This window comes from Pseudorasbora parva, chromosome 23, assembly GCF_024679245.1.
Source record: "Pseudorasbora parva isolate DD20220531a chromosome 23, ASM2467924v1, whole genome shotgun sequence".
Classification (NCBI taxonomy): Eukaryota; Metazoa; Chordata; class Actinopteri; order Cypriniformes; family Gobionidae; genus Pseudorasbora; species Pseudorasbora parva.
The window spans coordinates 35,082,698-35,094,570 of record NC_090194.1 but is presented as its reverse complement, the minus strand read 5'-3'; the positions used below and the strand labels follow the sequence as shown (position 1 = coordinate 35,094,570).

General features: G+C 47.7%; 1 protein-coding gene across 1 annotated transcript; it reads left to right on the top strand.

Annotated features, from left to right (window-relative positions):
* Positions 1–342: 342 nt before the first annotated feature.
* LOC137062831 (zinc finger and SCAN domain-containing protein 29-like) lies at positions 343–5,415 on the top strand. Its single transcript, XM_067433752.1, has 2 exons — positions 343–1,858; positions 5,170–5,415. The coding sequence occupies exon 1, from the start codon at positions 750–752 to the stop codon at positions 1,779–1,781; it is 1,032 nt and encodes a 343-aa protein (XP_067289853.1). The 5' UTR covers positions 343–749; the 3' UTR covers positions 1,782–1,858; positions 5,170–5,415.
* Positions 5,416–11,873: the final 6,458 nt, after the last annotated feature.

Below are 11,873 nucleotides of genomic sequence, written 5' to 3'. Positions count from 1 at the left end.
AGTATTATTCAGTGATTCTCAACTGGTTTTGCTTCACGTCCCTGATTTTATCTTTTAGACATCAAGCAGTGGCTTATACTGTAGGAATATATTTTACATTTTAATTTATTCCTGTGATCAAAGCTGAATTTATCATCATTACTCCAGTCTTCAGTGTCACATGACCCTTCAGAAATCATTCTCATATGATGATTTGATGATCAACAAACATTTATGATTATTATCAGTGTTGAAAACAGTTGTGCCACTTCATATTTCAGGGGATAAACGGTGATACATTTTTCTTTGATACAGAAAGTTATTTAGAATAGCATTTAAATTAAATTTTGCAATAGAATTGTGGCAAGGGGGGCGTGGTTCAGCGAGGTCTGCAGCGGGAGAGAGGGCCGCGGGACGAGCGGTAAGTGAGTGGGTTGGACGCAGATTAATAACACCTGTCTCTTGTTCTAGTAATGAGCGCGGAGACGGGATAAAACACCAGCGGAACCGGAGACCGAGGAGAGAGAGAGTCGGACTGTTGATGCGAGACCCTGAGATATCCGGAACCCGGAAGTGCGTGACCCGGAAGCGAAACTGAGCATATACAGAGACAAACACACGCTGAAGCGTGCACGTTGTGATTTGAGTTATTGAGAAAATAAAGAGCATCAACAGTCCTGCCGACCCCCGTGTCCTCTTCCTTCCTCACTATATCGAACTTGTTACACTGGTGCCGAAACCCGGGAAGGAAGCAGGACAGAGCCGCCGCCATGACAACGCCCTCCGCCTCGCCATTTGCGGAGATCATCACCTCGCTCGCGGCCCTCCACCAGGAACATCATAAGGCGTTGCTGGACCTTCGGACGGAACAGGAGCGCCGCTTCGCGGCCATAGTCCAAGGCCAGCAAGAGGACCGCGAGCAGTTCCGGAGCTGGATGGACCGGGAGGTTCGCGCCGAGGCCGCTGGGCGGGCCAGCGCACCGGTGCACGTGCCCCTACAGAAGATGGGGCCGGAAGACGACCCCGAGGCCTTCGTGGATCTCTTCCAAAAAGCCGCGGAGGCCTGCGGGTGGCCCCGGGCACAGTGGCCGGTGCGCCTCATCCCTCTTCTATCAGGCGAAGCCCAGGCGGCCGCGCAACATCTACCGGTTGCGAACCTCCTGGACTACGACGATCTGAAGCGGGCCATCCTTCAGCGGGTCGGCCGGACCCCAGAACAACACCGCCAGCGTTTCCGCTCCCTGGAGTGGGGCGAGTCCGGTCGACCCTTCGCATTGGCCCAACAGCTCCGGGACGAGTGCCGCAGATGGCTGCTGGCCGGCGGCAGCGACGTGGACCATGTCGTCGATCTGGTGGTGCTGGAGCAGTTTATCACTCGGCTCCCCAGGAAGACCGCCGAGTGGGTCCAGTGCCACCGGCCCACGTCGCTGGAGACGGCCATCAATTTGGCGGAGGACCACCTGGTGGCGTGCCCGGGGGTCGGCGCACCCCCACTAACTTCTCCCTCTCTCTCTCCCCCTTCTCTCTCTCCTCCTGTCCCTCTCCCCAGGTCCCGCCCTCCAGGCCCTCCTCGCGTTCCCCCCAGAGGCCGGGGTGGGATGGGCCTTGGACCGTCTGGGAGTTCGCGGGCCCCGCCCGGGGGGCGGGGCCGCTGGGGACGGGTAGTGACTATGGATCCGGTTCCGCCCCCTATCCGCGCTCAGCCTCCAACCCACTCCCCGCCGCCGGGGCGGCGGGTAGGCCTGGGCTGGCCTGCTGGCGGTGCGGTGATCCGGATCATTTTGTGGACCGATGTCCGATGATGGACATCGGAACAATGATCCGGATCCCGGACGTCCAGCGGACCACCCCCGATCAAGCAGGAGAGTACCAAATTCCTGTAAGTATCAAGGGGGGTACATATCAGGCCTTGGTGGATTCAGGATGTAACCAAACCTCGATCCATCAAAGCCTGATTCAGCCTGGGGCGTTGGATACAAGCCGCGTGGTTAAGGTGCGGTGTGTGCACGGGGATGTGGTGGAATATCCGGTTGTCCCGGTCACGATACAGTTTAGGGAAAAAAAGCATAGTGTTGAGGTGGCGGTTAGTCCCCACCTCCGGCATCCGCTAATTCTGGGGACGAATTGGCCCGCCTTTTCGGCGTTATTGGGGTCGTTGTGCGCGGATGCCGCTTGGGAAAACAAGGCTAGGAACGGGGCGGTGCGAGTGCAGGTTGGCGAGGCTGATACGGGGCCCTTGGGCACGGCTTCAGAGGAACCGAGCGGGGTTGAGAGACTGATTCTCTCGGACCGCGATGACTTCCCTCTGGAGCAGTCTCAAGACGAGACGCTAAAACATGCGTTTCAACAGGTCCGCACTATCGACGGTCAGTCCCTCCAACCCGCATTGCCCGTCACGTATCCTTATTTTGCCATAATTAAAGATAGGTTGTATCGAGTGACCCAAGACGCTCAGACAAAAATGGATACAACCCAATTGTTAGTACCAAAGAGCCGCCGGGAAATGCTTTTCCAGGCGGCTCATTCTAACCCGATGGCGGGCCACCTGGGACAGGCGGCCACGCTGAATCGTTTAATGACCCGATTCTTTTGGCCAGGCATTTATGACAATGTGCGCAGGTGGTGCGCGTCTTGTCCTGAATGTCAGTTGGTGAACCCACTGGCCGCCCCAAAAGCGCCATTGCGCCCTCTTCCATTAATGCAGGTCCCCTTCGAGAGAATTGCGATGGACCTCATCGGGCCATTAGAACGATCCGCACGCGGGCATCGTTTTGCGCTAGTTATCGTGGACTACGCAACACGATACCCGGAAGCAGTGGCTCTCCGCAACATCTCGGCGAAGAGTGTTGCGGACGCACTGTTTCGTTTAATCTCCCGGGTGGGGATTCCGAAAGAAATCCTCACTGATCAAGGCACGGCGTTTATGTCACGCACGTTAAGCGAATTGTATGGATTATTGGGCATTAAATCCATTCGAACCAGCGTCTATCACCCACAAACAGACGGTTTGGTCGAACGATTTAATCGCACTCTTAAATCCATGATCCGTAAATTCGTACAAGAAGACGCCAAAAATTGGGATCGGTGGTTAGAACCCCTCTTATTTGCTGTGCGCGAGGTCCCGCAAGCCTCCACGGGGTTTTCCCCCTTCGAGCTTCTCTACGGGCGTCAGCCACGGGGGGTGCTGGACGTCCTACGAGAAACTTGGGAGGAGGGGCCGTCGTTGGCCAAAAACGAAATTCAGTACGTCATGGACTTGCGAACAAAACTCCACACATTGGGGCGGCTATCTAGGGAGAATTTGTTGCAAGCCCAGGACCGCCAGAGCCGGTCATATAACAGGGGTACTAAACTGCGCAAATTCACACCGGGAGAGAAAGTGCTCGTTCTACTCCCAACCTCGAGCTCAAAATTAATGTCGAAGTGGCAGGGGCCGTTTGAGGTCGCACGACAGATAGGAGAGCTCGATTATGAAGTGATACGATCCGATAGGAACGGGGCACGTCAAATATACCACCTCAATCTGCTGAAAAAATGGAATGAGGTGGAATCGGTGTTGTTGGCAACGGTGATCGGGGGAGAGGATGATCTCGGGCCAGAGGCGAGCATTAAGGCGCAATCAGTCGCGCTGGCCCCTGGGGGAGACCACCTCTCACCGTTACAACTCGCTGATTTATCGAAGTTGCAAGCGGAGTTCGCTGACGTGTTCTCGCCCCTACCGGGACGTACCGACTTGATTCAGCACCATATCGAGACCGAGCCGGGCGTGGTAGTTCGCAGCCGGCCGTATCGCTTGCCTGAACACAAGAAAAAAGTAGTTCAGGACGAATTAGGCGCAATGCTCGACATGGGAGTAATCGAGGAGTCCAACAGTGACTGGGCGAGCCCGATAGTTTTGGTCCCCAAAACGGACGGCTCGGTCAGGTTCTGTGTGGACTACCGCAAGGTGAACGCTGTGTCGAAGTTCGACGCGTATCCAATGCCACGGGTTGACGAATTGCTTGATCGGTTAGGCTCGGCTCGATTTTATTCGACACTGGACTTAACAAAGGGCTATTGGCAGATCCCCTTGTCTCCATTGTCCAAAGAAAAAACAGCTTTCACCACGCCGTTCGGATTACACCAATTTGTCACGCTTCCTTTCGGCTTGTTCGGGGCGCCCGCAACCTTCCAGCGACTCATGGATAGGATTTTGCGTCCCCATGCTGCATATGCTGCTGCGTACCTAGATGACATAGTGATTTATAGTCACGACTGGCAGCGGCATATGCAGCATGTGAGGGCGGTCCTGAGGTCGCTGAGGAGAGCGGGGCTCACGGCCAATCCGAAGAAGTGTGCGATTGGGCGGGTGGAAGTAAGGTATCTGGGCTTCCACTTGGGTCATGGGCAGGTGCGTCCCCAAATTGATAAGACTGCCGCAATTGCAACCTGTCCGAGGCCCAAGACCAAAAAGGAGGTAAGACAGTTCTTGGGGCTGGCGGGATATTATAGACGGTTTATACCAAATTATTCGGACCTCACCAGCCCTTTGACTGATCTTACTAGAAAGGGGCTACCAGATACGGTCCAGTGGACGGAGCCGTGTCAACAGGCTTTTACCCAAGTGAAGGCTGCCCTATGTGGCGGGCCGCTGTTACACTCCCCTGACTTTTCTCTCCCTTTCTTGTTGCAGACTGACGCGTCGGACAGGGGGCTGGGCGCAGTCCTGGCCCAGGAGGTGGAGGGGGGAGAGCGGCCGGTGCTGTACATTAGCCGTAAGCTCTCCAAGAGAGAAGCTAAGTACAGCACCATAGAAAAGGAGTGTTTGGCCATCAGATGGGCCGTTCTCACCCTCCGCTATTACCTCCTGGGGCGGGAGTTCACTCTCTGTTCGGACCACGCTCCTCTCCAATGGCTCCACCGCATGAAGGATACCAACGCGCGGATCACCCGTTGGTATCTGGCTCTTCAGCCGTTTAAGTTCAAGGTGGTCCACAGGCCGGGTGCTCAGATGGCTGTGGCCGATTTCCTCTCCAGAAATGGGGGGGGGGGGGCTGCAGGCCGGACGGCTCCCCGGCCTGAGTCGGGCTGTGGGGGTATGTGGCAAGGGGGGCGTGGTTCAGCGAGGTCTGCAGCGGGAGAGAGGGCCGCGGGACGAGCGGTAAGTGAGTGGGTTGGACGCAGATTAATAACACCTGTCTCTTGTTCTAGTAATGAGCGCGGAGACGGGATAAAACACCAGCGGAACCGGAGACCGAGGAGAGAGAGAGTCGGACTGTTGATGCGAGACCCTGAGATATCCGGAACCCGGAAGTGCGTGACCCGGAAGCGAAACTGAGCATATACAGAGACAAACACACGCTGAAGCGTGCACGTTGTGATTTGAGTTATTGAGAAAATAAAGAGCATCAACAGTCCTGCCGACCCCCGTGTCCTCTTCCTTCCTCACTATATCGAACTTGTTACAAGAATCTTTAGTAACATTGTTATATTGTCACTTTTAGACAATAATAAATGTTTTTATAAAAGTATTAATTTCTTTCAAATAATAAAACAATTGTACTAATTCCAAACTTTTGAATGGTAGAGCAAAAATAAAATTATATATATATATATATATATATATATATATATATATATATATATATATATATATATATATATATATATATATATATATATATATATATATATACCTATCAGGCATAACATTATGACTAATTTTGTTGGTTCTCCTTTTGCTGCCAAAACAGCCCTTCCCCATCGAGACATCGGACTCCACTAAACCCCTGAAGCTGTGCTGTGGTACCAAGATGTTAGCAGCAGATCCTTTAAGTCCAAAGAGTTGTGAGATGGGGCCTCCATGGATCAGACTTGTTTCTTCAGCTCATCCCACAGATGCTCGATTGGACTGAGATCTGAGGAATTTGGAGGCCAAGTCAACGCCTCAAACTCGTTGTTGTTGCTCCTCAAACCATTCCTGAAGCATTTATAATGCAAAGTAACATCCACATGGATGGAGGACCCAAGGTTTCCCAGCAGAACATTGCCCAAAGCATCACACTGCCTCCGCCGGCTCGCCTTCTTCCCATAGTGCATCCTGGGGCCATGTGTTCCCCAGGTAAGAGACACACACACACCCGGCCATCCACGTGATGTAAAAGAAAACTGAGCAAATTCCTCAGACCAGGCCACCTTCTTCCATTGCTCCGTGGTCCAGTTCTGATGCTCACGTGCCACTGTTGGTGCTTTCTGCGGGGTCAGGGGTCAGCATGGGCACCCTGACTGGTCAGCGGCTGTGCCGCCCCATACGCAACAAACTGAGCTGCTCTGTGTATTCTGACACCTTTCTATCAGAACCAGCATTAACTTTATATTATAATTTATATATAATTAATTTTAAGAAATTAGGTTCTCTTTACTTTTAGCATTATACATCAAATAGCAATTTTTATGTTGCTGCATAGAGCAAACAGCAAAAAAAACCTAAAAACAGAACAGAACAAAAAACCTTAATGCATTTCTAATTATTTTTCTTAAATTCAGCCGTGCTGAAGACCTCACCGGGTTTCTTAATTAGCCAACAGACTTCTGTGGTCGACCACCTTTACCACAAAAGACAATGATGGATGGTTGAGCAGCCTCAGCAGATATTCCCTGCAGGGACGATGCAACAGTTTAGCACTGGCATATGAATAACCCGTGCATGTCAGGTGGTATAAACCCATGCATGTCCCAATATCATTTCCTTTGATCTGATACGCCTAGTGCCACTCGTTTCCCCCCAGCAGCGGATTGGCTTTCTCGCTCCGTAACGGCTCCCGTTTCAGCCTTAGGTCTCTGTCTCCAGCCTCCTTATCAGGTAACCTACCTGCTGAAAGTCAACTAGTAAAGCTTCAACAGCGGGCCGGCGTGGACCTAGAAAGCCACTCTATTGTAATGTAAAGCCTTGAGTCAATGCAAAATGCACAGACTCTAATGAGTGACCCAACGGGGTAGCCATTAATTAGCTGAGATGGATAATTAGTAGTAATTAAGAGCGCTTTCACCAAGCACGTTTGTTATGTCAAGCATTGCATCAGCTGAGCCAATTTGTAAAGGTTTGGGTTAATTATTTTAGAAAGCGAATCAGATACTTTTGAGTCTGTCATCTCATTAAGCATGTGAATGACAGGGGCCGCGGAGCAGGTAACCTCGCCGTGGAGCCGCGCGCTTCCCGTTAGATCCGGAATCTAATATGGAGATGCAGAAATTACAGACAGGGCACGGGATGAATTATTCAGTCAAGACTGCCAGTTCGCTGATTAATTAATCATCAAGCACCTCTCTGCTGGGGTTTATCTGAGAGCCAGGCAAATGGACTGTTTGCGTTTCGCTGGATCTCTTTGTAGCGCTGGTTACAAGTTTCAATCAGCCAGAGACTTCAGAGTCATAAACATAAACGAGCGAGTAGAGACATCGACTTTCTTTTTTCTTTTTCGACGTCGTTTCATTGCATTTTTCCTTACAACGGAGTCTGAAAGCAAAGGGATGCTGCTAGAATCCAGCACACACACCTGTAGAAACAAGACGATTTCATTAGTTATTATGCATTTAACACTTTTCAAAGCAATATACAGTAAAACAACAAATGAATGCCTTTCAACTGAGGTAAAATTCATTGTAGCGCATAGAATCCAGTAGCTTGATGCTAACAGTGGCATTGTTAACTGTTAATTATTATCTAATGTCCATTTATCGATTAACAGAGACAGCTTTTGATTTTAGTAATGCTTACATTGATTAATGTTGAAATTAACATTAAGATAAATAAATGCTTTTCAAGTATCCATCATTGTTAGTTAATCTTAACTAACTAACTAACTAACTAACTAACTAACTAACTAACTAACTATGAGCAATAGATTTTTTACTAAATATTTTGGTCACACTTTAGTTTAGGATCTAATTCTCACTATTAACTATGACTTTTGCCTCAATAAACTCCTAATTACTGCTTATCAATGATTAGCAAAGTAGTTGTTAAGTTTAGGAATTGGGGGATTACGAGATGTAGTCATGAATATGGTCACGCAAAATAAGGCATTAATATGTGCTTTATAAGTATTAATAAACAGCCAGTATCATAGTAATATACGTGCTAATAAACAGCTTATGAGAATTGGATTGTAAAGTGTTATTTAATCTTTGTTATTAAAGTACAACTGTTCATATAGCTCATGTCAGCTCAGGTCCATTAAATAACATTAACAGATATAATAGTTTGTTAAATCATTCAAACTAAAGTTATCAAATTGAACTTATTGTAACGTGTTACCCAATTAATTACGTAGTTCATTAGAGAAATGCAGACTGTTTGAATGGTTTGTAGAAACTTACTCTATTACTATTGCTAGTTAGGGTTAGTGATTTAAGTCTTACAATTTTCACTTAGCGGACAATAAAATGTCCAAAGAAGAGCACTTCACTTCAGTGTCAGTCAGCAACTGCATAGCAATGCACAAAAAAACAAGTACTTGTTTTACACTTATCAGAGGTATATCGCAATGATTTTTGAGATACGTTTCCTCCCTCACTAATGGTATCGACTACAAGTCGGAGGTGTTGAGGCATTGATAGCGCAGATTTGGTCCAAAAGGAGCTGAGTTTTTCCTGCACTAATCAAAGCTCAGGGAGCTGAAGTGCGGCTCGGGTTACAGCGAGGGGCTGCTGGAGGAGTCTGCAGCTGCCTGGCAGAGGAAAGCGGCAGGAGGCCTTCGCTCGGTGTGACGGGGGGAGAGACGCTCAGTGGGCCGTCAGCACAGCAGCACAGCTGCTTTTTTCAGTCCATCACAGACCCCCAGCTCCCCCCAGCTCCTGACACGCTGAGGCCTTCTCTCGAAGACAAGGAGAGGTCAGCCAGCAGCTAAAGGTGGGGGGCTTTGAGGAATTGGAGGGAAAGGGAGTGAAAAAGAGAGAAAAGAGGCGAAAAGAAAAAGCTGTATTGATGTTTCCACCCCTGAATCCCAAGCCATGTTGAGTCATACGTACGGCAACCGACCAAGAGCCACAAGTCAAGCTCGTGGGGGATGGGGGTCCACCAAATCCATATCCATATGGTCTGGATCATGAGCGGTCCTCAACTGGTGGGTCACGACCCAAAAATGCCTCGCAGGTCTGTTTGGAAAGGATCACAAGAAGTGAAACGGTGTTCAATGTGAATTACACAAAAAACACACCTTCAGTGTAAGTCGCTTTTGATTTACACGATTTCTGTGTCATCAAAGATTGAAGTCATCTGAAACTTGGTAGAAGCCAAATTAGATTTAGATGAATGGCAACCTGAACAAAAAAAAAAAGCAGGATACAAGATAATACGAACCAAACTACATCTAAACGACGATGGACATTCTTTTATTGGCTGCTGACATTATTATATTACATGTTTATGCGTTTGCATTTATCCAAAGTGACAGAAGTGCATTCTGACTAAATGTTTTGCAAGCAACATATAGTAAAATGATAATATTAAAACATAGCTGCAAGCAGCAATTATCAGGGCCAAGCTCAATAAGGAACAATGTGACATGTCTGGGAGCTTCAGAAAAATAGCAACAATATGCAATTAAAGATGTTTTATTTTAGTCAAAATGGCTGAAAAATCAAGAATAAAGTCACTCAATATGATTAACTTGCGCATTACTTTTGACCGGTAGGTGCGCTGTGAATATGCCAAAGCGTTGCACAGGTACAGCCTCAGAATCAGCTTGGGACCATGCCAACAAATTCGTTGATGCATTACTTGAGAACATTCTAGTCTATCGAAAAGCTTTTGATAACTTTTTGCCCGTTTGAGGATGATCTGATCCAGTTTTGGTGAAAATCAGACCAAAGGTTTTCAAAGAAATTCAAAATGGCGGCCAGCAAGTTCGAGGAAATCAGCATGACCAAAGAAATCTATAAAGACCCGTTTCATTAAAATAAGCAACATTAATTCAATTTATTAGCAGTTTTGGAAATTTCATAATTTTTTTTGACCATGTCTCGAAACGTTTTGGAGTTCCTTGAGGGAACAGTCCCAATGACACATATTGAGTTTCATAACGATGCGCTAATGTGGTCGTACAATTCAGCATTTTAGGACAATAATCCAAATGTCCCACTCCCAGAAATTGGGAATTGTTCAAGTTTAGATGCCAAACATTCAGAAGTTAAAAGAAAAAAATCTATATCTCTGGACAAGTAGGTGGCGCTGTGCCGAAACGCTGTATGTATAGCCTCAGGTCATGCTTGTGATGAACTGGACCAAGTTTGGTCTGAATAAATTAAGAGATACAGACGTGCGTCCAATTCGTTCGCACATTAATCAAGAACAGTTGAGTTAATAAAAAAAAAGCTTTTGTTAACTTTTTGCCAGCATGGTCTGAAGATGATCTGATTGAATCTTCATGAAGATCAGACAAACCGTCTAGGATGAGATCGAAAAAGAAATTTGAAGATGACATTATTGTAAACGGATACAATAGGAGCTTGGCCCCTAATAATAAAAATCCAAGAATACAATATATTAATGTAGTTCTTGTGATTCAGCCTTCAGGGACAGAAATGCAATATAAGGTGCTTGGATACAAACCTCTGCTAAATGTAATTGTGTAATATCAAAAATACATATCTGGATAAAAGTACATGCCAGAATGCATGAACGTAAATGCAAGCATTCCCTCATAGCAGATGTTTTACCAGTTCCTGGCTCTGAAGAGTGTAAAATTGACGCCAGAATAGTGGCTAGTGAAGGTCTTGTGGTGCCATCAGTCAATCAGCACTGTCAGGACGTAATAAATGCAAGGTAATTAGTCACATGACATTTATGGCCTAGGTGATTGACTAAAACAATGCGCAAAAGTTGCATGCAGTGCGCTTCCAGCCAAGCTGATGAATGGGAATGCTAACGGATAACGGATTTTTTTCAAAAGAAAACATTTCACCATTAATAAGTTGGTTTCCATATTGAGTCACGACTTGCTATCCAATAGAAAATCAGGACCAGTGGAGGGCCGCTGGTCAGAATGATCTACGACCCGCCAAATAAATCAGCGGCACACTTCGCATGCACATATTTAATGCAAATGCAAATGTTATTAAATGTCGCCAGTGACATTTAGCGCTTTTACTTTCTCAATGAAGGCCCCCATATAACAATCAGTCAATTACGTCTTGCAGTCTCTCCCTCCCTCCCACCCACCGCCCAGTCCGGCCAGATAAGGCACATGGAAGTCTTTACAACCCATCCAAAACCATTAGAGATAATAGACGCGTTAAGTGAATCCAAGCAGCCTGAAGCAGCCAATGCCACCGGGTTCCTCGGCCCATAGAGCGCAAACAAAAGGAAGTTTCAGACGACCCGGGTACGCGTCCACCCTAATGGGGAGCGAAAGAAAAATATAAAGATTGCGAAGCATTCCCAAGCACAAGAGATCCTCTCCATCCCCCTTTCCTCATGCTCTCCTGAAGAAGAAACGTCTCTCTCTTTTCAAGCAGCTTGCTTTTGGATGAGCTCTCCTTAAAAAGATAGCAAAATCTTTGTTTATTCCCATTGTTCAGGGGGTGGGGGTGGATTTTCCCCCTCTTTCTCTCTCTATGCTGATTTCCATCGGCTCTGCCCAGCTATTTAAGTGTGCATTGTGAAGGCCGACCTATGAAAAATTCAGAGGACAGACAAGAGACCCAAGCCAGTGGCCCTCCACTGTTGGGCTCCTTGGGGATCGCTGGACTGTGGGAGACACTGCCATTTGCACACCAATTGCTGAATCCCATTCTTGAAGCCAAGCTGGGCTTAGATACCCCTCCTCCTCCTCCTCCTCCCGTTCTCCAGCAGTCCCACCATGGTGTTCCTCTGTGAGGGGAGATGAATAGGAAAACCTGCTTTGGGACTGAAT

Excerpts from the sequence above, each read along its gene's own strand:
- LOC137062831 (XM_067433752.1), top strand. The coding sequence starts at position 750 with ATGACAACGCCCTCCGCCTCGCCATTTGCGGAGATCATCACCTCGCTC.